Source organism: Schistocerca gregaria, chromosome 1 (assembly GCF_023897955.1).
Source record: "Schistocerca gregaria isolate iqSchGreg1 chromosome 1, iqSchGreg1.2, whole genome shotgun sequence".
NCBI lineage: Eukaryota > Metazoa > Arthropoda > Insecta > Orthoptera > Acrididae > Schistocerca > Schistocerca gregaria.
The window spans coordinates 1,035,342,214-1,035,366,617 of NC_064920.1; the positions used below are offsets into that span (position 1 = coordinate 1,035,342,214).

Here is a 24,404-nt window from a genome sequence, read left to right on the forward strand (position 1 = left end):
TGTATCTATGTGGAAATGCTGGTAGATTTTGTTTACAATTAATTGGCAGTCGATGGGTAGGCAATCTGAGCCAGTTTGTAAGCAATTGTGCATCACTTGTACGGGACAGCAAACACCTTTTGTATTATTCACTGTGTTCTGTTGCAGTTTATAGAACAAATTGTTTTTTTTCCTTTCCTCTGCTTGCCACCAAAATTGGTGTTAGTGTTGTCTGCAGAAACTACAATCACCTTTCCATCAAGATCATATTTCTTTAAAACCTCCAATTCTGAAGTAAATCTGAAGTTTCTCCAGCTAAATTAAGCAATTCGAGGACTTTCACCATGATGCCATTTTCAGGGGGAAAATACCTGATAAGGATAGGGACCAACTTCAAATCCAAATGATTCAATGTGTCAATCATTACAGAAATGAATCGAACACTTTTCAGTTCATTTAAAACCCGCTGAGCTGCATATGGTGCAATAACATTTGAAGTGATTGTATTACATTTTGTGAGTCCACATGTGAATTTAGGATAGAAAAGTTTTTTAACAACTGCTGTAGTACAGTCCATTGACTTTAAGCTATGGTTATGCATTGCACTGTGGTATGCAAACGTAGCTTCTTGTGCTGCCAACTGCCTATCCATTTCTGCTACTGATTTTAAGTTTACATAGTAGTCACTCACGCATTTGTTTGCTCTTTTCATTTGATCACTCATGTGATGTTTCTTAGTCTTAATGTGATTCACAATGTCAGACCTTACACCATGTTCAATAGCAAATTTTGATCTGCACAACGTACATTCTACAGTTTCTCCACTACCAGTGATAAAAGGAAACTTGCTTTTTACATTGCTGTTAAAATTACACTTTCGTTTTGGCATAATGAAACAGTGATTGCACAGTGCAAAACATTAACAGTGAAATGATGAAAGCCAGAGAGCATGTGTTGGTGGTGTAGAGTATCTCTGGACCGAAAGGACCGATTCAGTGGATCGATTTAGAAGAGAAGAATCTTCATTGTTATTGGTAACCTATAGTGCGTTTAAAATTACTTGCGATTATTGACAGTTCGGTACATGTTTGGGGTATGCTGAAAGTCATCACACCCTTCCTAGCATAAATAATTGTGCAGTTAATAGCAAGTCAAACAACCAGTAGCGTAAAATAATGTAGCCAAGTGGAATCATAAAAAAACGGGACATTTGAGCATCCCCAAAAAAACTTTTGGGACAGCGGGACATTTTGGTAAAAAACGGGACTGTCCTGGGAAAAATGGGACGAATGGACACCCTAGCCTACAAGACTGATGTGGACTTGGGCAAGTCTTATTGGAGAGCCTCAAAACTGCCTCATGTCAGTGTTTATGACTCATCCCGTTTTGCATAGCTAGCATTGAATACATGAATGTGACTATGTGAGGACATTTATTTTAAATCAATAACTTGAGTATCATGTTTACTCCTGGATGTGACAGGTTGTGAACACTGGCAAGAATAGCTTTGTGGAGTTCTGGGGCAGTGTACAGGCTTGGCTTGTGTCAAGAGATTTTGCACCATAGTGTTAATTTTGTGCCTGGCACCAAGTTTGGGAAAGTCATGGTCCTGTGGAAGGGTAGGCAATAATTCCTTGTAGTTGTTGATCTGCAGTCTTCAGAAGGTAGCATGTTCTTAGCTGTCCATGCTATATAAACGCCAAGCCACAGATGTGTGAGAAGTAGTCAGCTGTAATATTTTCTGCTACTTTCTCATGGCATTGTAATCTGGATGACGAACTCTGTATGTCTAACCACCTGGTGGAACACCTGTCACTAGTATTCTGGAAAGTGGAACTACCAGTTTTGTGGTAAACTTAAACTGTCACAGTGCAAGTTTCAGATTGTTGGTGGAAATATTAAAGAACTTCTTACACTGCAAGTAGTTCTCTGCCATATGTGATCCACTGCTTTGAACTGGTTGAAGTTTTTTTATTTAATGGTTTCCATTGGTGGTCAATCTGTTGGTGTAGGACTACATCTATTGCTGCTTGGCTGGTGTCTGTGATTACTGCCAGCAGTGCAGATGGCACTGGGTGACTGAGGAGCACTACACTAATAACACTCAGCAGAAGACTGCAGAAAACTTTTCTGTCTCCAAGGTTGACTCAAGGGATCATCAACCTGTGGTATCATGTTCTGCAGGCATGTCTGTAAGGGACAGTTTCTGGGAAACGGCAGCAAAAAAAGTTGATTATTCCCAGGAAACACTGTAATTCCTGGCAGTCTGTTGGCTTCAGAAGGGTTTGTAGAGCTACTGATTTCTCTCATAATGGATGAATGTTATCTGCCAAAATGATTCATCCCAGGAAGGTCATTTCTGCTTTTCTGATGATGCATTCTGCTCATTAAATACTATGTCATAGTTGTCAACCACTAACACGCTTCTCACATTTGTCATTCATGTAGCCTGGCAGAGTGCTAAAATGTCATCAAGGAATGTGATATGTTGACATGTCTGTGGGACAGTTTTCAGATGGGCTAAATGTTATAATGCTACCATCTTCACTGCGTCATAAAACTCCCATCCCCCTCCCATGTGTTTGGTTGTATGCTTCATGCCAGTATGTGATGCAGAAATCTTTTGTGTCAGCTAAAGCACCCAAAAAATATTGAATGTTTGGCACAGAGTACCTGTTTGGTATGGTTCTGGCATTTAAAATGTGATAATCACCATAGGGGTGCAACAAGCTGTCTTTCTTGCAGATGAGTTGCAAAGGTGAAGACCACAATCTGTCAGAATGCTGGATTATCTCAGCTTGAAGCATTTCGTACAATTTGGCCTTTGATTCTGGTAGGCACAGTGAGGCAAGTCAGCAGGAATGTTGTGCAACAGATTAGCCAGTTGTGGTATTTGATGTCACTATGCTGTGCTGCTATCCAAAAACTGGCCATAGACTTCTTCTGTAGATTTGCACAGGTGTTAGCATTGTCTGTTGTCTGTACCATGCTGCAGCCTGTCCATGAGGTACTGTGCCTCTGATCACTGTGTTCTGTAGTCCTACTTTTGGCAACTAATACAGGCTTGGCGATGCCAGTAACTACAAATGTCCATATAGAGGGGCTGGTGAAGTCAAAGTCAATAACCAGTACCTAATGGCTTATTGTTTACTGCCTCCAGGTACAGATGTTCATCTCGTTTATTGTCAAATGTGCATTGAAGTGGGAAGATGCTGACCTTGGGGCCAGTGTCAGTCAAGGAGGCTATCTATCTGCCTCTCTGATACAACAATTGAAATGCTGTGGGGTGTGCAGGTGGCTGTAATGTTTGTGGAGATTGTGTAGATGTTTTGCTGCTACTGTGGAAATACTAACCGTTGTGTAGCAGTTTGCTTACTGCTGCATGATGATGTCCCACTTGTTGTTTAACTTGCATTTGTCACTAGTGGCACATTTTGTTCAATTGTGATCTGTCGTGCCTAATCAAGATTGAGATTGTTCTTTGATTATGTGCATGATTTTATGCATTTCTATGCTTGTTGACTTCTGTGTACCAGCAAACATTAGTAGAATTGCTCCCAGATTGCTGGTGACATTGGCATTGCAGTTCTGTAACTGTTTGCTAGGTCCTCGCCGGTGCTACTGTTCTCAAACCTGTCTGATAAGCATTTCAGCTGTGGTGAATGAGCTCTAGAGCTCTTCAGAATTGCTCAGCAGGTGGTGCAATGTGATGGTTGCAGTCCAATGTTGTCTCTTTGAGTGAGATCAGCATCCACTGGGCAGAGCTGAATGGCATGCCACCTGCCAATAAAGTCGTGGTCACTGTTTTTGGCATGTTCAGTGTTGCATATATTCTACCAGCTAGTTTTAGTAACTTGTTTATAAGTTGTTAGTCATGTGCCGCCAATGCTACTTGCACTGGTGATGGTAACTGTTGCCAAATTTGCAACAAAAAATAGTCGAAAACTGTGATGGTGTTTATCATACCTTGTAGGTGCCACCAAAATTCTGAAGGGACTTTGTCACCCTTTGTTTCTTGATAAAGCACTTGTCTCAGGCTTTGACGTGGCAGTTTTGGGCAGCAAGCGATTACTTATGCTTTTAAAATAAGGTAAGCTTGATGACTTGCTGGGTGCACAATCATATGAAACACCAAATGCTTAACCCACTTGTCTAAATTGCTGATCACTGGTTAAATTATTCATGACCATCTTTAACTTGTTGGTGTGTGAAAACATTTTCTATGATTGTGAACCAATTTTGTGGTTGATCAAGTATTTACAACAGGGACTGTAACTGTAAGTATGGCATAGAAGAACCTCTCAGCCGACAGATGGCAATTCATTGCTCCTGAGTAGTGATGCTACAGTGAAGAGTTTACCAGAACAGTCAACATTTTCAAATTTGGCTTAACATCACTTTCTGGAATAGCAGGAAGATCAAATACATGGTAATGTGTAGTTGACATTATTGTTTCTGTTTGTTGAATGGATACAGGATTGTGCACTGTTTTTGTGTTGGTTCCCAGCACTTCACTGTGTTCACTTCTAGTGTTTCAGGAAAAGAGAGATCCAAAACTTGAAGTGCATGGTGAATTTATTGAATCTTGACGCTACACGGCAAAAAAGGAAAGAAATTGTTGCTTCCTAAAATGGAACTGAAGCTCCACCCTTTTACAGAGAATTCCAAATGTTGTCTGTTCCACTGTAGTGATGAGCGGAGACCAGAACTTTGGTAGAAACCCTTATTTAAATGTGGTAAATCTACATTCAGTTTGAATGTGAATCTGTATTATTTACATGTTTATGATTGAAACACGTGCTGTAGGTTGCCTTTTTCTTTATTTAAATACCTAACTGCTAAAATAAAAGCCTTTTGTTGCCTTTTTGATTATTATTTATTCCTTTACTGGTTCAACTCATGTAAAGCTTTTTGTGGTGCCAGAATCTGTTTCTGGAAACTATAGAATCCAACATTATGACAGTTTTCAGAGAAGTATACAAATGAGTCATTACCCAATGCATTAAGTTTATGAAACTGTTACTTAAGTGAATGTTACAATGAAGTACCGGTAATGAAAATATTTAAAAATGAAGTAAAAAATAAAAGAATCAGTATTTCAGTCAACAAGGCAACTGATCCTATGGATCTTTTTGCTGCCAGTATAATTGTTAGACCATTAGATGCTTTAGAAGGTGAATGAAAAGAGCTTGCAACAGAGTATCTGGAAAAAGTTAATGATTTAATTATCACACTGTTATTTAGCAATTATTTACAGTTATGACAGCACGAAGAAACTGAATACCTATGACAGTGTATTCATGTCATTCCATCTCAGATGCTGTGTTATACATGAAAAAGCGCTATTTCAAAATGTGCTTCATGTGGCCTTTGTAGAATGTGGTTTTCACATAGTGTCAGGAGCTTGTTTCTGGATGTCGACAAATTGATATCCAGTATTAAGAAGATCATTGTGAAAGCCCTGTCGAGGAGTCAGACATTTAAGGACATTGCACCAGACATATCTCTGCCCTCTCAGTTCATCATAATGAGATGGGAGATGCAGTTTTCAGCAGCAGTTTACTATGCTACAAATTTCCCCAGTACAACTAAGTTGGTCATTGCTCTGGAGGATGAAGCATCTTCAGTTGTAACAGCAAAGAAACTTCTCATATCTTTGGAAGTGAGAAATGACTTTACTTCCATCATGGCAGAGTCCAGTGTCCTGGTACAAGTGATCTGTCAGCTTCAAGAAACAGGGCAACCTTTGACAAAGTCAGTGAAAATTGTGGATGATGCAGTTCAAAGATTGTGATGTGCCAGCAAAATGTGGTTTGTTGGAATTCCAGTGTGGGGAGTTCATAACAAACTATGGCTGACTAGACTCACAGACATGTCCCTCCCTGCAGGCTTCAGTAATTACTATCACTGCCAAAGAGTTTTATTTGAGTGATATTTTGCATCAATGATGGTGAGGGCCCCACAGACACTCCCTCAACCCCACTATGTAATGGGTAGTACTGATGGCAGGAGGCCACAAAGGTTTCAGCTTCTCACATGTTCTTCATACTACTTCGAATGGCCAGTAGTCCTGTGGCTGGCTCCAAGGCTGGCTCCAAGGCAGGACATGACTGGATCATTCCTTGACAAAGAAGCACAGAGATGGTGTCTCCTCTTTAGTGCAAATGAACTGTGTAAGGTTGGGGGGAGGCCTTTGTATATGGCTGCAATGACACTGCTGGCCAGTATCAAAAATCTTGAATTTCATCAGTGGAAGTGTTGCTTGTGGTAGAGACGGATGAGGTGGTGCATTGCCATCTCTTTCTTTTTGCTTGTTGTCTTCTGCACAAGTGGTACTTGTGTCATCTGTGGTGGGTTTATCTTCCAAAGTCTAGGTTTGAGGCAACGCACAGAGACAGTGCTCCTGGTGTGGTGTTAATTTTTTGCATTGTAACATATATAATCGCTCACATCATGTGGATGACACAGGAGGCACAAATAATGGGTGCACACATGCTGTTAGGGAAGTTCACCTTACTGAACTGCATTTTTGATGAGTTGTGCAGTGCAGTATGCAGCAACTGTCTGTATGTGGAGGCCATCAACATAGTTGCAAGTGCTATTTTGTTTGCTCCAGGAATTTTCAGATTGTGATTCTGTATCCACTGTAACTGATTGAGATGAGATAGCATAACATCCAGTTCTCTCACTAAGGTATGTGCCTGAGCTTGCAATTCTAAATTCTCATTGTGTAACCTGAGCCTCTCCTTCTTTTCTTCTTCATAACTCTTTGTTATGCTTGTAGTTCAGAATCCAAAGCATGACGGTCATTACATAGTTGTAAGCCTGTGTCATATGTCAAGTTTGAAAGGGGTTGTACAGGAATAATTCTTTCTGAAGTTGTATGTGAATGTGCTGGTGGGCTGCCAGTGTTACTGGGTACTGACTCTCCACTGCTGGTTTGCCTGAAGATGCTTAATGTTAGGGCAGGGGAGAGATGAAATCATCTGCATCCAAGATTGGTTCACAAACATCTGTTACCATCAGCTGCCATGGAAAATTCTCTCTAAGGTGCACAGTGTGCCTGATGGTAACAAAAAAATCTGATGTGAGTGTTATTTGCAATGTGCATTTGGATGAGAGATGTCATATGTTCCATTTGTGATCTGAATTGCCTGTGGCAGAACACATTGCATTTGGGTGTTTGCACAGTGTGGATCAGTTGCATGCCCAATCACCGAAACATAAGTGAAACCAACATAGCTGTGACTGCACCCTCTTGATGCTGTGAGGCATATTTTTGTCAACTGTGGGTGCGGCAGTCACAGCCAGCTCAACGTCACCACTCTCTAGGCAGTCAGTCACTTGTGATGTCACTCTCATGAGTGTACACAAATGGTGAGGCCTTAGCATCTCCTCATGACTATAGCCAACATCACACACCAGGGATGTGCTTGAAATATTCATTATTGTATGTCTTATCCAACTATTGTCATTACTGTGAAAATTGCAGAAGCCTGTCCAGAAATAATTTGTTTTTCATTGGATTATATTTGAGAAAAATTATTTGCATCTGAAGCTGAGGTGCTAATTTAATTAGCCAGAGCATTCAGAGCATTCTCTCTTGCATGAGAGTCAGATTAACTGATTCACAAAGTTGTCTCATAAATTACTTGTCCTAGTTATTACTCTGGTGTCTCAATGAGTTGGAGCAGTGCTGCCTTAGCAGTGTCAGACTTGCCTTTGACCAGATGTGCTTCTATGACACCACTAGTAATGTGGGCATGATCCCCTGTGTTGCTTAGTAGCGCCATAAATTTAGAAGTATCATGATGGATTCCATAACTGTACAGTGTGAATTTCATGGTCGTGAACTGTTTTGCCAGGTGTTCCATTTTAAAGGCTGGAAATTTACACTGGGAAAACAAACGTACATGTTCTCCGCAAAAGTCCTATTAGGGACATGCTAAAACATTTGTTCTGAGGTCTATGGTGAACAAGAATCCATAGACCATGCATGTGCAGTGCAGGTGGAAAATGAAGACTCTTCTTACATTGGATTGTGAATGGATGCATCTGGTTCATTCCCATTGTGGATGAACAAGTGAAGTCACGTAATATGTTGTCATACTGAGTTGAATTAGTTGCCGAAATACTTTGTTGATGATGTGAGGCAATATTTGCCTTGTCACCAAAGTCACTGAGGACATTGTTAATGTGTTCCAGATAGTGCACAGAGTCACCATTTTGGTATTGATGGTAAGGCACAGTAGAACATCACTTTCAAATTTCAAAACAACTGTAGGCTGATAACGGTGGAAGACAACATTATGTGAGTCATTTTTACAGTCACAATTCTCTCTGAATTGTTTGAAGTTATGGCAATTGTGGAAGGTTCCTGTGTCAAAGCTAACACTACATTACAAGGTAAACTTGTTGTGTCAAAATAGAAGTTGTTGTTCACAGTGGGGTCATCACTTAATTCATTGTTTGTAGCAAACTCCAGTTGACTAGAGTCACAAAGATTTTCTTTCCTGTGGGCAGGAGTGAGTAATATCTCTGTCAAAGAGTTTTATTTGTGTGACATTTCACATCAGCGGTGGCAAGGTCACAATAGATTCATTAGTTAGAGAAAAGTGTAAAATAGTGTTTTTGAAAAATCCTGATCTTGACAGATTTCAAATATTCTACAAGGTGACAATTCAGTTGCAGTGGAAATGGACCATACAATGGTTCAGTGTTTTAGATTTGTTCCAGTTACCTTTATAGATGTTGAGGGCTCATTTTCTCGTATTAAAAAGGTATTTTTTGACAGGAGACTCTGCAAGACTCCAGAAAATTAAAAAAGCATTTGATTGTTAAGTGCAACCAATGAGCTGGTAAAGCACTGCAATGAATAGTCTTTCAAGAAACATTTTCATGTTTCCATCAAGTAAAATTAGCATTTTGTTACAATCTTTAAGTTAATTTAAAAATATAATGCATACAATGTTAACATAAATATTCTGATTGCAATTTTCCACTGCCAATTTTTGTGCTGTTAAGTGTACATTTGAATGGATAAGTGATTATCTTTGCTTATTCCACCATGTGTGTGTTTTTAACTTCATGAAGCATAGATCACTTGTCATAACAGTAATTACGATACTTTAGTTTCCAGGAACATTAAGTGTTATATCAAAATATAGAATATTTAGAATTTATCTGTCAGTAATAAAGTTTTTAGCAAGGTTCAATTTTTAATATTGCAGGAACTTAAAACAATTATGGATAATTCAGAAGAAGGAGTTATATTCTTCAGTTTCGGATCAAATGTTCAGCCTTCTGAAATGCCAAATGACAAATTCATTGTTTTTATGAAAGTTTTCTCAAAACTGAAGCAAACAGTATTATGGAAATGGGATCAAGATGATATGGTTGGGAAGCCAAGTAATGTACATCTTGGGAAATGGTTTCCCCAAAATGATATTTTGGGTAATATACTTAACTTAAAAACCACATATGTATAATAATTTTTATGTTAATTTAAGCATCACATAGAGACATCAAAAAAAGTTTTGCATCACCTCAGTTCCAAGAGTTCCGGATCCTGTACAGAAAATTGGAATATATTTAAATATAAACATCATTTCCACCCTTTTTATTGCTCATGAAAACCACAAATTGCATGTTGTACCACCATACAGCAAGACCTTCAGAGGTGGTGGTCCAGATTGCTGTACACACCAGTACCTCTAATACCCAGTAGCTTGTCCTCTTGCACCGATGCATGCCTGTATTCATCATGGCATCTTATCCACAAGTTCATCAAGGCACTGTTGGTCCAGATTGTCCCACTCCTCAACGACGATTCAGCACAGATCCCTCAGAGTGGTTGGTGGGTCATGTTGTCCTATCCCAGGCGTGTTACTTCCAACTTGGCCTCACCACTCTTTCCCATGTTCCTTCCTCAGAGCACCAATCTTTCTGCATAAGGAAACAAATCCTAATCAAATCATCTTACCTGCAGACAAAGGTTCCACCACTGTTGCTATGAATCACAGTGACTAACTGGCAGAAGCCCTCTGTGAATTATCCAACTCCTCCACTTATAAACTCTAGCAGAGTGATCCCAACCCAGAAGCCTGACATAACCTCTAGTCCCTGCTTAAAGCTGAAGGCCCTTCCCAACCTCACCCCTGAATTCATTCCCCTCCATCATCCTATGAAACTCTGTACACCTACCTTCTACATATTCAACAATCCTGAATGCCCCATTGTAGCTCGTTATTGTGACCCCACTGGAAGAATTTCAGCCCTCACTGAACAACACCTCCAACAAATTGCTCATAATGTAGCCTCTCAGATCAGAGATACCAACCACTTGCTTCACCAGCTCTCTACAATCCCCACTCATTTACGTCCTGTATCCCTACTGATCACTGTTGACACGACTTCCCTATGCACCAACATCCCTCATGCCTATGTTCTTACTGCTATTGAACACTACCTTTTCCAACATCCATCAGACTTTAAACCCACTACCTCACAACTCCTACACCTTATTAACTTTATCCTAACTCACAACTACTTCTCCTCTGAGGGGAAGGTATACAAACAAATCCGTGGCACAGCCATGGGCATCTGCATGGCACTCTCGCGTGCGAACCTGTTTATGGGCCATCTAGCAGAGACTTCCCTAGCCTCACAAAATGACAAACTCCTTGTCTGGTTAGGTTCATTGATGATATCATCACAATCAGGACTTAGGGCCAAGATACCCTATCCTCATTCCTCCACAATCTCGGCACCTTCACTTCATCCCCCTAAACCCAGCATGTCACCTTTCTGGGCGACCATGTCTTCCTCTCTGATGGCTCTATCCACACCTCTGTCCACATTACACCCACCAACCATCCACCAACAGTACCTATATTTCAATAGCTCTCATCCTTTACACACCAAAAGATCCCTCCTATACAGTCTGGTCACCAGGGACAGAGTATCAGCATTATGTTGAGGGTCTCACCAAGGCCTTCAAATACAGGCACTATCCCCCACTCTCAGTCTGCAAACAGATCTCCCATGCCATTTTCCCCCACACCCCCAAACGTCCCACCACCCCCAAGAATCAGCTACAAAGGAGTGCCCCTTCGTCACTCAGTACCATCCTGGACTTGCCAACTGAACCACATCAGGACTTTGCTTACCTACCTTCATGCCCTGAAATGAGGGATTTCCTACCCAAGATCCTTCCCATCCCTTCTAAAGCGTAAGACCCAGGTACAAGACCTGCCCATCCAACTGCCCAACACTTCCCAGTCCAGTCCTGTCACATACTTATCCTATCCAATCAGATGCCAGGCCACCTGTGAAACTGGCTATGTCATATCCTTGATTTCAATGGCTGCTTCACTACCTGAGCCATCTGGATCCTCTGCTCCGTCACCAGCGTTTCACAACTGTGCAGATGTATCATCCTTATAGTACATTATCTGCTCCCAACATCATCTCAGCGGTAACTTACTGTCTTAACAACCTTAAACCAACAGCTTCCACCCATTGTGCCCTATCACTTCCCCCTATTCTCATCCCCTCCCTCTCTTTGTGTGCCATGCTCTGTCAATACATCCACTTGTCTTTCTCCTTTTTTGCTCCTCTTTTCTCTCCCCTTCCCCTCCCCCCCCCCCCCCCTCTGCTCTTCTCATAATCCTGGTCCCATAGCCTCCCAATGCTGTACCTATTGGTAATCTAGCCCCTGCACACTTCCTCACCCCACACCCTGCTGCTCCTTCCCCTTCCATGTCCCCTCAACATTGATGCTTCCATTCTGTATGAAAATTACTTTCTGGTAACAGCTGCAGAAGATGGTGGTCATGTGTATGTAAGGCGTGCTTGGTTGTGTGAATGAATAGGTGTGTGTTTTCTTTTCTGATGAAGGTTTTGTCTGAAAGCTTATGTGTAAGTATCTTTTCTTGTGTCTGTCTGCAACTCAATGTGTAATCTGTATAGTGAGTAGCCATCTGTCTTTTCCTTATATGGTTGATATTCCAGCCTGACATTTCCATTGTTTGATTTAGCCAGTAATGTTATTTTGTTTTTTACAGGACATAAAAAAGTTGTGTTGTTTATATCACATGGTGGTTTGCATAGCCTTCAAGAAGCTGTCTACCATGGAGTTCCAGTTTTAGGAATACCACTATTTGGAGATCAAAATGTGAATTTAATTCGAGCTGAGGCTAAGGGATATGCAGTTAAATTATCATTCCACAACATTACAGAAGAGTCATTACTATGGGCAATCAGCGAAGTCTTAACACAACAAAAGTAAGTTAGTTTATTTACTTTTATTAGCATGTTGACTATTACTGCTCTACTCAGTGATAAAACACTGCAGTGATTTCTAGAGGGAAATAAATATTCCTCTGGAGTGACAGAAATTTATTTTCTTATATTATAAGAAGTGAAGTTTGGGATTTCATCCATGATCAGTCCAGTATTTTGTTCTGTTAATTAAGTCACTTGTTCTTCTTGATATTGTTTGGAACTGCTCATTCAGCAATAACCAGTCATTTCCTTCTTTATGGTAGTAGACGATTTAATCATATTACTTTGCTGACATTGTGATTATTATTAGTAAATTCATACATGGCTTGTCGTTTTACCTATCCATATCTTTTGCGTCAAATGTATGTTACAGTATTAGTGTGTTACTGTATCCTCATGGATAGAATGCCATTTCCCTCACCACTGTAGTGACACTGCTTTATTGTATTGTTTCTGTTGCATATGATTAAGCTTAGAGTACATTCATACAAGGTCACTTCATACACCTCCTCTTGTGTTACAAGTGCATAATAGTGTTTTGTTGTCATGATAAAGCTGTTGTGCCCGGTCTGATGTACCTATATGCTGAAGTATTTGTCTAAGTTGAGTAGATCGTGATGAGCATGTTTGCAAGCTATAGACTGCTTAGTGCTTTGTCGATAGGGCTGTGCCTGATAAACAGTGTCCACACCTCAAACTGCAAGCACCCACTGTGTGTTACCCACAGTGACTTAATTGTGGTTTGGCATCTGGCCTTTTTAAACCAAGTACAGATGCCTTCCTGTATTATCTTAAATAATATGAATAATAATGTCCACGAGAAGAGAAGTAATGTTGTTTCTGGGACATCTTAAGTTACTACATTGTAGTATGTAATCTTACTATATGTTATATGTAGTTGTGTCTAATTTCAGTAAAGGAATCAGGAGAACATTTCTGTGTTTTGTCATTCTGCAGACCCAGTCCTTACCACATGGCTCAAGCTCAGCCCACAAGTAGCTAGACTGTGTAGAATGTATTTCCTCCACTGTTGACCCCTGGTGAAATCCCGTTCCTGAGCCCATCCACGATCATGGCTAACCGTGATGAGCAGTTGTCAGCATTACACTCCCCCACCACACTGAGGCATGTGTATTGTCCAGCTTTCCCCAACCCTCTGCCTGCCCAATGCTCGCGAAGAAAGCAGCACACCATGGTGCGAAATAATCCCTGGTGCACTGCTCCCAGCACTTTCAACCCCCACCAATGGCCAATGGTCAACCCCTTCCCCCTTCCCCCCTCGAATCGGCAGGGAATGATGGATGGCTTCCAAGCATCTATGAATCTCTTCACATAGTTCACAGTGCAGGTGCACCCATCCCCTCCCACCCCTCAGTCTCCCTGTGCTGCAGTACACTTGCTTCCATTGAACACGCATGAGCCCCTACTGTGATTCACTTTCACAGAAACAATATTTGCAGGTTAGTCTATCACAAACAATGCAACTCAGTTTGCACTTGCTGTGGCACGGCTTAAACCCTCAGTCATTCACAGAGGCACACGACATTATCACCAACTCAATGCAGTTTGGAAAATTCAGTGGCCTACAAGCCCAGCTAAAAGAGTTACTTTCTGCAATGGAATTACAGTGCACATGCACATTATTCTCATTGGAGGAGTGTGCCCAACATGTGGCCCTTACAGCTCCTCCAGCACTTCCACATACTGGCCAAGCCAGCAGTGTTTCCCAACACTGCTGGTTGTGACTTGGCACATGCATTTTCCCATTGCAGTACACGTGGTACTATCTGTGCAAGATTTTTTGATGGCCACTGCAGTGATCATCATTTCTGACAGAATTTTTGAGGCCCTTGGCCTGACACCATAATCACTGCCACACATCATCGCAATGGCTGCGATTGTATGCGTGATTGTATGCTTGCACAACCTGTATCAACCCCTGCATCCGCAGCCCATGTAATGTACCACAGATATGGGCCAGCTAATAGCTAAGATGGTCAGTGAGACGGGCATGCTTGCCACTGCCCTTGAGTGCACACACTTGTCCCACCCCACACATTGCCCAGTTCCACCCACGGAATCTGTGGGTAGCAGCATGCATGCATCTCCAGGCGCATCCTGTCCCTCCACCCCTGACCTGTTGATGATGGCCAAGGCGTGCATGGTGCCAACAAATATATTGATGTTTGGCAGAGCCGCTGCAAACTGCCGTGCATTGTGTACAAGGGCTAACAGCAACCAGTTGCAGGTGCTCCTGTCCGCTTTGCAATACAACAGTGTCTCTTCGTGCATGATCATGGGAACCCATTCTCCTCGACCCTTGACACGCTACCTCATTGTCACTGATTCAGATCTTTCCATCTATCCCTGCCAGTTATTACCCTGTACTTGCCATTGTCCTTATTCTCCCCTACTCTTCAACTACAGCTAATTGTTCAACGATCACAATCCTTGCTGCACTTGATCCTGCAACGTAGGTCTGGGTAGAGAATTTCCAGAGATCTTTATTATAACCAATGTTAAGGACCCCATCCTTGCAGATTTTGTTTCCATTAAGCCTCCTCTTCGGCCAGCAAATCGCCATGTTGTTGATGCCACCTTCCACCATTCTGTCCCATGTCAATCCCGCTCCACCATCTTTACTCCTTCAACCAAGTTTCCTATGCCATCCATTTTCGTTGATGTCTTCACCACATTTCCCCTCCTCACCTACCCCAACCACGCCCTGCCAAGATCTAGGTAGCGATCGCTGCAGAAGTGCTCAGACCTTCCAAGAGCCTATGGGCCTCCACTCTATACCTTGTGCAAAAGAAAGATGGCACACGGCGCCCATCCAGAGAATTCCAGGCACTAAATGCCAGGATGGTGGCTATTCATTACCCCGTTCCACTTTTATGCACCTATAGCCGTGATCTGTGTGGCGCAACCGTTTTTAGCAAAGAGGACTGCACAAAAATGTGTACGATTTACTGATGACCACCAAGGACGCGGAGAAGACGGCCATTATTACACCTTTCGTCCTCATCGAGAGTGTTTTCATGCCATTCCGGCTCCAAAACGCCACCCACACATAGCAGTGCATCCTTGACAACGTCTTATGTTTCGTTTAGGGGCGTTTCCCATATTTGGACAGTATCCTAATTTACTCACGTAACCTAGATGATCACTGCCACCAAGTTCGTAAGGTATTCTCTCTCCTTCATGTGGTGTGTGTCATCATCAGTCTGGAGAAGTACATTTTCGTTTCCAGAGATGAATTTCCTGGGGTACAGGATATCTTTCGTAGATTCCCGCCCCATAGACGAGAATATTCGTACCGTGTCCGCGTTTCCATACCCTGATACGGACAAGGAAACTGCAAGTTCCTTGGGATGCCACCTGAAGGATACCGCGAGCATGCAAGCGCTGCTCATGAACACATCCAGGGCGACTGCACAAAAGGCAACAGGCCCATTCCCTGGACAACACAGATGTCAGGAAGTTTTGAGCAAATGTAGCGCAACCTCTCACAACCCGCCTTCTTGGCCCATACCCACCTGAACGGTCTGCTTGCAATTGTTGCCATAGGCGTAGTCCTGCAGCAACGTGTTGAGAGTGTGGAACAGCATCTAGCGGTTTTCTCAGCAAAGCTCGCAGAGCCACGGCAGCCTTGAGCCATGTAACATCACGAGCTCCTTGCTTTGTATGAGGCGATCAGGTATTTCCGTGAAAGGGCGCCATTTCACAGTTTTTACTGACCGCTGCCCCCTAACAACGACTTTATGTCGCAAAGAAAACATGCAGATCTCACCCAGACAATTTTGACAGCAGAAATCCATTGAACAGTTTGCTACGGACATGTGGCACATGGCTGGCATAGAAAACCCTAGTTGCTGATTACCTTAGTCAGTCGCGAATCCTTACCTTCAAACACCTGCATGGTCTCGCCCATTCTGGCATCCAAGTGTATACTGTGCTCATTCTGGAGCATTTCGTGTGGCCTGGTATCCAGCGTGTCTGCACCAACTGCGCCTCCATCTGAGTCTCTTCCAGTGCTCAAAAGTAGGCAGGCACGTGCATATCCCCATTGCCTCTTCTCCCCCTGGCTGACTACTTGCTTCTTGCACATACACATGGATCTCGTAGGCCCCCTCCCCTCACCCAACAGTCACCAGGAGTTGATTAGTGTCACTGACAGATTCATCTGGTGGCCTGAAGCCAAGCCCCTACTTGACATAACCGTGGACACATTGGCCAAAGCTTTTATAGACATGTGGGTCTCACGTTTTGGGTGCCCTGCCATGTCACTGTGGACTGCCATTGATTGGCAGTTCATGTCTTGTTTACTTAAAATTTTCATGGAAACTTGTGTCTCACTCATCCATTTTATGACAAGTTAGCACCCTGCCGTCTGTTGCATGGTGGTGCGGTTTCACTGGTCTTTTAAAGCTGTCCTTACATGCTGCTCTGCAACTTGGTTCACCACACTGCCTCTAGTCACATTCGGTTTGTGGGTGGCCCACAAAGTTGATCTGGGTACATTCACTGGCCTGGAATCTCACTGACTGGCGTCGAATTCTCTTTAGTGATGAGTCCCACTTTAAAGTGAGCTCCATGACCAGCGAAGATGTGTCTGTAGTTGACCCATACAGCGGTGGGATACCAACCAGACTGTCGCCTACAATACAGCCTGACAACCAGGAGTGATGGTCGGGGATGCCATGTCTTTTCATGGTAGGACCACTTTGATTGACATCCGCGGCACCGTTACAGCACAGCAATGTGTCGACAATATTCTATAGCCTGTTTTGTTGCCCTTCATGCCAAACCATTTTGGGCTTAGATTTCAGCAAGATAATGCCCGTCTACACATGGCGAGAGTTTCTAGTGCTTGTCTTCAAGCTTGCAAAACCATACCTTGAGCAGCAAGGTCGCAGGATCTCTCCACAATTGAGAACTTTTGGAGTGTTATAGGCAGGACCCTCCAACCATCTCGAGATTTTGATGATCTAATGCACAAATGGGACAGATTTTGCCACGGTATCTCTCAGGAGGACATCCAGCAACTCTGTCAGTCAGTGCTCAGCTGAGGTTCATGGTGCTCTGGACATCAGTGCACAGTCCTTGTTGCAACAAACTTATTTTCTTAGGTGATGATATAGGACGTGTTTGTAAGATCCTGCGTTGCAGAGCAAACAGTATATATGTCCTTTTAGACACTACATGGTTGGGGCCATTGAGATCATGCATGGCATTGAATGTGGTCCTCATCAACCCATATATTCCATATTCTCATGATAGTGTCGGATCCTGATCGATATGAGTAGCAACACAGTGGAATGATCAACAACAGTCTCGATAGATCACAATCGTTGCACTGTTGAATTCTAACATGTGATGGTTGACAGTTCTCCTTCTTACGTGGGGCGTAACATAATGTTCACCCAAACAACATTCAAATACAATTTCTGAATGAGAAACTCGCTATCTGATCTCTATATATATAAGGCAATATCCCAAGTTACTGACTCACTGAGTCATCATCGCCCAGCCCAAACTGCTAAGGATAGAAGCTTGAACTTTACAGAGGATGTTGAGCTTATGCTGTAGGCCTCGTTTAAGAAGGGATTTTCGATGTACCGTCCTTAAGGTGGTGAAATAGGGTATGAAATTCTTTAAAATATACCGCTGTTAGGGCAAACTTGAAGTTAGAACTACGAAAATTGGCATTTGGTCTCTCTAGAGGAAATAAAGAAACACATATTTCAGTGTTTTTGGAAATTCAGTTACTAAGGGGGTAGAATATTGATCGAAATGTTGTGAAATAAATCACTATTAACGAAATATTAAAGTATTTTTAAAGCTACATCTACCATATTGGTACCGGTATTTCACTTTTAGGTAAGAAAAAAGAAATACCTGTTTCAGTGCTTTTGAAGATTTAACCCTCTAAGGAAGTAAAATAGGGGATAAAAAGTTTTATGTAATTATTTTATTATGAAAGCATTTTCAAAGCTAGATTTATGAAAATTAGTATCTGACTTCTCTTTAAGAAATGAAGAAATACGTGTTTTGCTGTTTTTGGAAATTCAAACCCTATTAGGATGAAATAGAAGAAAGCTTTTATGGAAATATTTCATTTTGCTAGCATTTTTGAAACTAAATCTATGAAAATTTGTATTTAGTTTTTGTGTCAGAGATAAAAGATATTTGTTTCACTGTTTTGGGAAATTCAACTCTGAGGGCTTGAATTAGTGATTTAAAACTTTTATGAAAGTATTTGATGGTAAAAGCATTTTAAAGCTAAAGGTTTTGAAAATTGGTAGAGGTGAAAAAATATGTCTTTCACTGTTTTTGGAAATTCAATCAATAAAAGGGTGAAATAGGGCCTGACTGATTCACTGAGTCATCATCGACTAGCCCAAACTTCTAAGATATGGTAGATACTTGAAATTTGGAAAGGGCATAGATTTTACACTTTTAGAAATCGTTTAAGAAGGAACTGTTCGAAATTCCCCTCTTAAAGGGAGAAGTAGGGAACGAAAAGCTTTTTGAAAATATATCATTATTAAGGAAATTTTGAAGGTAGAAGTACGAAAATTGGTATCTGGTTTCTCAGTGAGAAATAGAAAAACATGTGTTTTAGCATTTTTGGAAATTCAGTATTAAGGATGTAAAATAATGGGTGAAAGTTTTTAAAGTAAATCATTGTTAGAGAACTACTAAAGCACTTTTAAAGCTACATCTATGAAACTCCTATTTGACTTCTCCATTAGAAATTTTAAAAAAAATTGTGTTTCACTGTTTTTGGAAATTAAGCCCCCTAAAGAAGTCAAAGGGGGATGAAAAGTTTTTTGAAACAAAGCTAAATCCGAAAAATTGTATTTTGCTTTTCGGTTAAGGCCAATTCACACTCCGTCACGTCTTATTAAAACATTCTGAAATGCATTTCAAATGGCGGCATCCATGCTAACCATCACATCACATCACAGCACCATCCAGGTTTCTTGGGAAGGAAGTTCTGATGGCTGACATCATCCGTTCATTGCTTATCACGTGACCCTGAAGCTCATATTCACCCAATACATGGCCATGTGTACATCTCCATATCTCATTATGTCGTAGTTTTCATGGCTAATATCTGTTGTTTGTCGTTCATTGTTTGTTATAAATTATATTTTTCGTTATTTCTTTTGTTAAAAATTATAATTTTATAATAAATGACGAAAAATTAATGGAAGCAATGAGGCTGAATTGTTGTGCAGACCTCACGAAAAGTGTTGAGAAAAAGATCAACAGCCTCCTGAAGATAAGTGGTTTGTCACAGGACACTATCAAGAGCCTTAACAACTAAAGTGCTGTTCCCCCTTGGTTATATGGCCTTACGAAGGTACACAAGGAAGGGGTTGGCTTCCATCCTATAGTGAGCAGTATCACTGCTCTGACATATCGTGTAGCCAAGCATCTTGCTTCTCTGTTAAGTCCACAAGCTGGTTGGGGTGAACATCATATCAGGAACTCAGATGATTTCTTACGTTGTTTGGAGGAAATGCGGTTGAATGACTGATATTTTAGTAAGTTTTGATGTGGTATCTCTCTTCACTTGTGTTCTCCTCATTCGTTGTAGTTAATTGAGGTTAGGTTTGGTGTTGAAGTAACTAATCTCTTTTGGCATGTGTTGACAACCACTGACTTTTTATTCAATGACCAGTATTACGAACAGATAGATATAGTTGTGATGGGTAGTGAATTGTCCGTTCTGTGATTGCAAATTTGTTTATGGAAGACTTCAAGGAATGTACATTGGAGTCGGCGCCTTTGAAACCCGTATTTTTCTTCAAATATGGTGATGATACTTTTGTTTTTTGCCCTCGTGTTTGGGAGAATTTGAATTCGTTTTTAGAACATCTGAACTCGATCCACCCGAACATTCGTTTTACAATCGAGGTGGAAAAAGATGGTTGCCTTCCCTTTCTTGATGTTTTGGTTAGGAGGAAGGCTGATGGATCATTGGGACATGGAGTTTACTGGAAACGCACTCACACTGACTTGTACTTACAGGCTGATAATTGTCACCATCTGGCTCAGCGTGAAGAGTTACTTCGTACATTGGTACACAGGGCACATGTCATTTCCGACACTGGAACTTTGCCAGCTGAGCTGCCCCATCTTGAAGCTACATTTCGTCAAAATGGGTATAGTGAAAGACGGATTGGACATGTGTTGCGCTATCGATCAACTATGCAAAGGATGATTGATGATAATACTGAGTCGACACCAAAGTCTACTGCCTTTTTGCCTTACATAGGAAGCACTTCCTACAAGATTGGTCGTATTTTACGGAAATACGGTGTGAAATGTGTTTTCTGACCTCCATTTAAAATTAGAGTGGTTTTGGGTTCTGTTAAGGATGATCTGGGTTTGCGTAAGGCGAGTGTAAATCGCATTCCTTGTAGCTGTGGCATGGCATATATTGGTCAAACTATCAGGACCGTGGAGTACCGATGTACTGAGTATAAACGGCATATACGATTACAACAGCCAAGTAGATCTGCTATATTCGAACATTGTTTGGATACTGGTCACCTTTGACTTTGGTCATCTTTGGTGGCACTAGTGTTCAGTGTGTGTGTGTGTTATCTTTCCTGTATTACTATAAATTAAATTTGCCTGTACATCGCCTGTCCATTGTAGTTTGTGCTTTGAAAATGGGGGGGGGGGGGGGGGGCGGTATCGGCGGTCGCTGTAAACATTACCTGCCTGAGTTCCTGTAAATTGTTTGAAAATTTTATACCCCAGGAGGAACTCAGGACTCACGATTCTTATAGTTCATATCATTGAATAATAATTTAGTAATGACTCAATAATGCACTATTACTCCATTAATTATTATCGTAGGTGACGTTAGGAATTATGAGAATAAATCATTTTCATAATATGAGAAAATATTGAATCATCTGTCAAAGTAATGTTAATTACAGTAAAATTTGCATTCTTATAACTGTCGGTAGAGTCCTGTCCTGGAAGTGCATCAGGGAGACAGATAACATGTCGTGATTTGAGATGGCATTCTATTTATTACAAGAATAATGGCAATACAAGAACACATCTGTTCAATAGCAAGCCATAGAACCAACAAAACACACTCACAGTTCCGAAGATTGCCTGCAAGAGACCACAGTCGATAGTCAGCGAGGTTAAGATGTCATGGCGTCCTGACAGAGAACCTCCCTTCCCGGTAGTGCAGAGCATTGGGTGGGCGAGGTGACCACGATGATATGACGGTGGAGAAACCATATGAGACGTGAGCATCAGGAGAGGCATGGAGAGGTCCGAGTTCTTACAGATGTTGGTCAAAGCGGTGTTCGTATACTGGCTGGAATGTCCATATGTGGGCATCTCATCACGCTGAGGCGAAAGTCCTGAAGATGTCCTAGTGGTCGGTAAGTGTGCCCTTTGTAGGATTGGCCATAAATTTTGGCTGCCAGAACGGATCCCATGGGGTCAACCATGACGTGGTAGCGAGTGAGTCAAATCATTCAGTAGTTTTTAGGGATGTGTGAAGTGACAGGCGAAGAAGTCATCCTTAGTGTGCTGTTCCGGGTGTTGTCACTCGGTGATCACAAAATTGTGAACTAATTTGACACTCCGGTCGTCAGGTAGGAAGTTTTGGACCTTAAGGTGTACCTCGTAATCATTGGGGGCTTCAGTGTGTGTTGTGAGGCTTCCCAGCTGAGCGCCGGGGTACAGGGCTGGCTGGCATGAAGGAAGCATCATTGGACGAGTCGGTGTGCAGGGTCCAAATGGGCTTGACGCGGTTTATTGTTAGTGTTGAAAGCGTGTCATTCAGTAATATCTCGAAAGTGTGTACCCTTTGTTTAAGATCATTCTTCGTGTTTGTGTGCCGCGCGGAGTGGTCGCTCGGTTAGAGGCGCCTTGTCAGGAATAGCGCCGGAGGTTCGAGCCTCCCTCGGGCATGGGTGTGTGTGTTGTCCTTAACGTAAGTTAGCTTAAGTTACTTTAAGTAGTGTGTAAGTCTAGGGACCGATGACCTCAGCAGTTTGGTCCCTTAGGAATTCACACACATTTGAACATTTTGTATCTGTGTACAGCATTTGCAAAGCTGACTGGATCATGTCGTAGTGGAGCATAACGAAATCACAGCCATCAAGCGCTTTGTGAATGAAGATAGGAGTGACACGAAGGCATGCTATATGGCATTTGGTATGAGTGACGAGGATGGGTGGGTCTTGGCTGCAACTGGTGGTTGTTGAAACACGAAATCAGCTTGTAAGGAGAGTGTTTCGCAATACAGAACCTCTGTTAGAGATTTGTCATGTTTCTGTACCAAGTGGACTCATTTATACCATCCAAAGCAGCACTTCGGTTTATTGGCTTCCATGGAGCAAGTGCCGTTTTCAAGGTACGGTGCCACCATTCGACAAGACAGTTGTTCTGTGGATGGTAGGCAAATGTCTGACATCGATGAGTAACGCAAAAAATTGGACAGTTCACTGAACAGGGCCTATTCGAATTGCTGACCTTGATCAGTGGTGATAGACGCCAGACATTCAAACTGTGAAATCCACGTATCCATGAGAGCTCTGGCTCATGAAACTGCTGTGATTATGCAGTCGATGACTGAAAGAATACATCGATAGGTTCTACCAGTGAGAGTTCTTGCCAGATCGAGGTGAACGTGTTAGATACGTCCTGTGGGAACCTCAAACCAGCCAAGATGTGGTTGCGCATGATGCCCCACTTTACTCCGTTGACATGGCATGCACATGTGTTTCCACTCTTTGCAATCTTTCTTAACGTTCAGCCACATGAAGCGATCTGTAACAAGGTTTGAGGATGTGAAAGATCCACCATGGTTAATAGCCGTGTTAGAAAAGCACTACGTAAACAAAGAGCACTTCATCTCATATTGAAGAGAAGTAAAAACGTTCTGACAAACAAAAGCTGAACGAATCGAAAATGAGCCTAAGGAGAGCAATGAGAGAAACGTTCAACGGCTTTGAAAGTAAGACGTTATCATCCGACCCGAGTAAAAACCCTAAGAGATTTTGGTGGTATGTAAAATCAGTAAGTGGGTTAAAATCATCTATTCATTCTCTCAGCAACCACGTCGGCACCGAAACGGAAGATAACAGAGAGAAGGCCGAAATACTGAATTCGGTCTTCCGAAGTTGTTTCACCGAGGAAGATCGTAACACTGTCTCTCATTTCAATCGTCATGCGAACGTCGAAATAGCAGATAGTGAGATAACCGATCGCGGAATTGAAAAGCAGCTACAACCGATTAGTAGTGGAAAGGTTTCAGGACCACATGAGATACCTATAAGATTCTATAAAGATCATGCAAAAGTACTTCCTTCCCTTCTGGCAGTAATTTATCATTGATCGCTTGAACAACGAAAGGTACCTAACGACTAGAAAAAAGCGCAGAGTAGAAAGCGTCGGATGCTTTTTAAGGCTATTCACAGATGATGCAATTGTTTATACCAAAGCAGCAACGCCAGAAGTTAGTAAAAATTTGCAAAACTACCTGCTGAGTATTGATGAATGGTGCAGACTCTGGCAGTTGACCCTGAACATAAGTAAATGTAACATATTGTGCATACATAGGAAAAGAAATCCACTACTGTGCAGCTACATTATTGATGACAAACAGCTGGAGACAGCGTCTGCCGTAAAATATCTAGGCGTAACTATGCAGAGCGACCTTAAGTGGAATGACCATATAAAGCAGACACCGGATTCAGCTTCATCGGAAGAATCTTTAGGAAATGTAACTCATCCACGAAAGAAATGGCTTATAATGCGCTTGTTCATCTATCTCGGATCACTATCAGATAGGACTGATAGAGGAGATCGTTCAGCTGGCGAGAGAGCGTTACGGAGATGCTAAACAAACGTTACAACAGACGTTACAAGAGAGGTGTTTTGCATCACGGAGAGATTTACTATTGAAATTTTGGGACAGCACTTTTCAGGAGGAGTCGGACAACATATGACATGGGGCAGGGGGAATGAAATAACAATGAACAAAAAACAATTTCCTTATTGGTTCCCTCCTGAGTTGTGACATCTCCTGACCTGAAATACCTGGTCATTGAACAGGTGACTGTCAGATGACCTCAGATGACAGTATATCT

At 41.9% G+C, this 24,404-nt stretch overlaps 1 protein-coding gene across 1 annotated transcript in view; it reads left to right on the plus strand.

Annotated features, from left to right (window-relative positions):
* LOC126279553 (UDP-glucosyltransferase 2-like) overlaps positions 1 to 24,404 on the plus strand; it is a 95,378-nt gene that overhangs the window by 50,518 nt on the left and 20,456 nt on the right. Inside the window, exons 4-5 of the mRNA XM_049979687.1 lie at positions 9,210 to 9,432; positions 12,045 to 12,264. Coding sequence (XP_049835644.1) covers positions 9,210 to 9,432; positions 12,045 to 12,264 — 443 coding nt within the window. The remainder of the gene's footprint in view (positions 1 to 9,209; positions 9,433 to 12,044; positions 12,265 to 24,404) is intronic.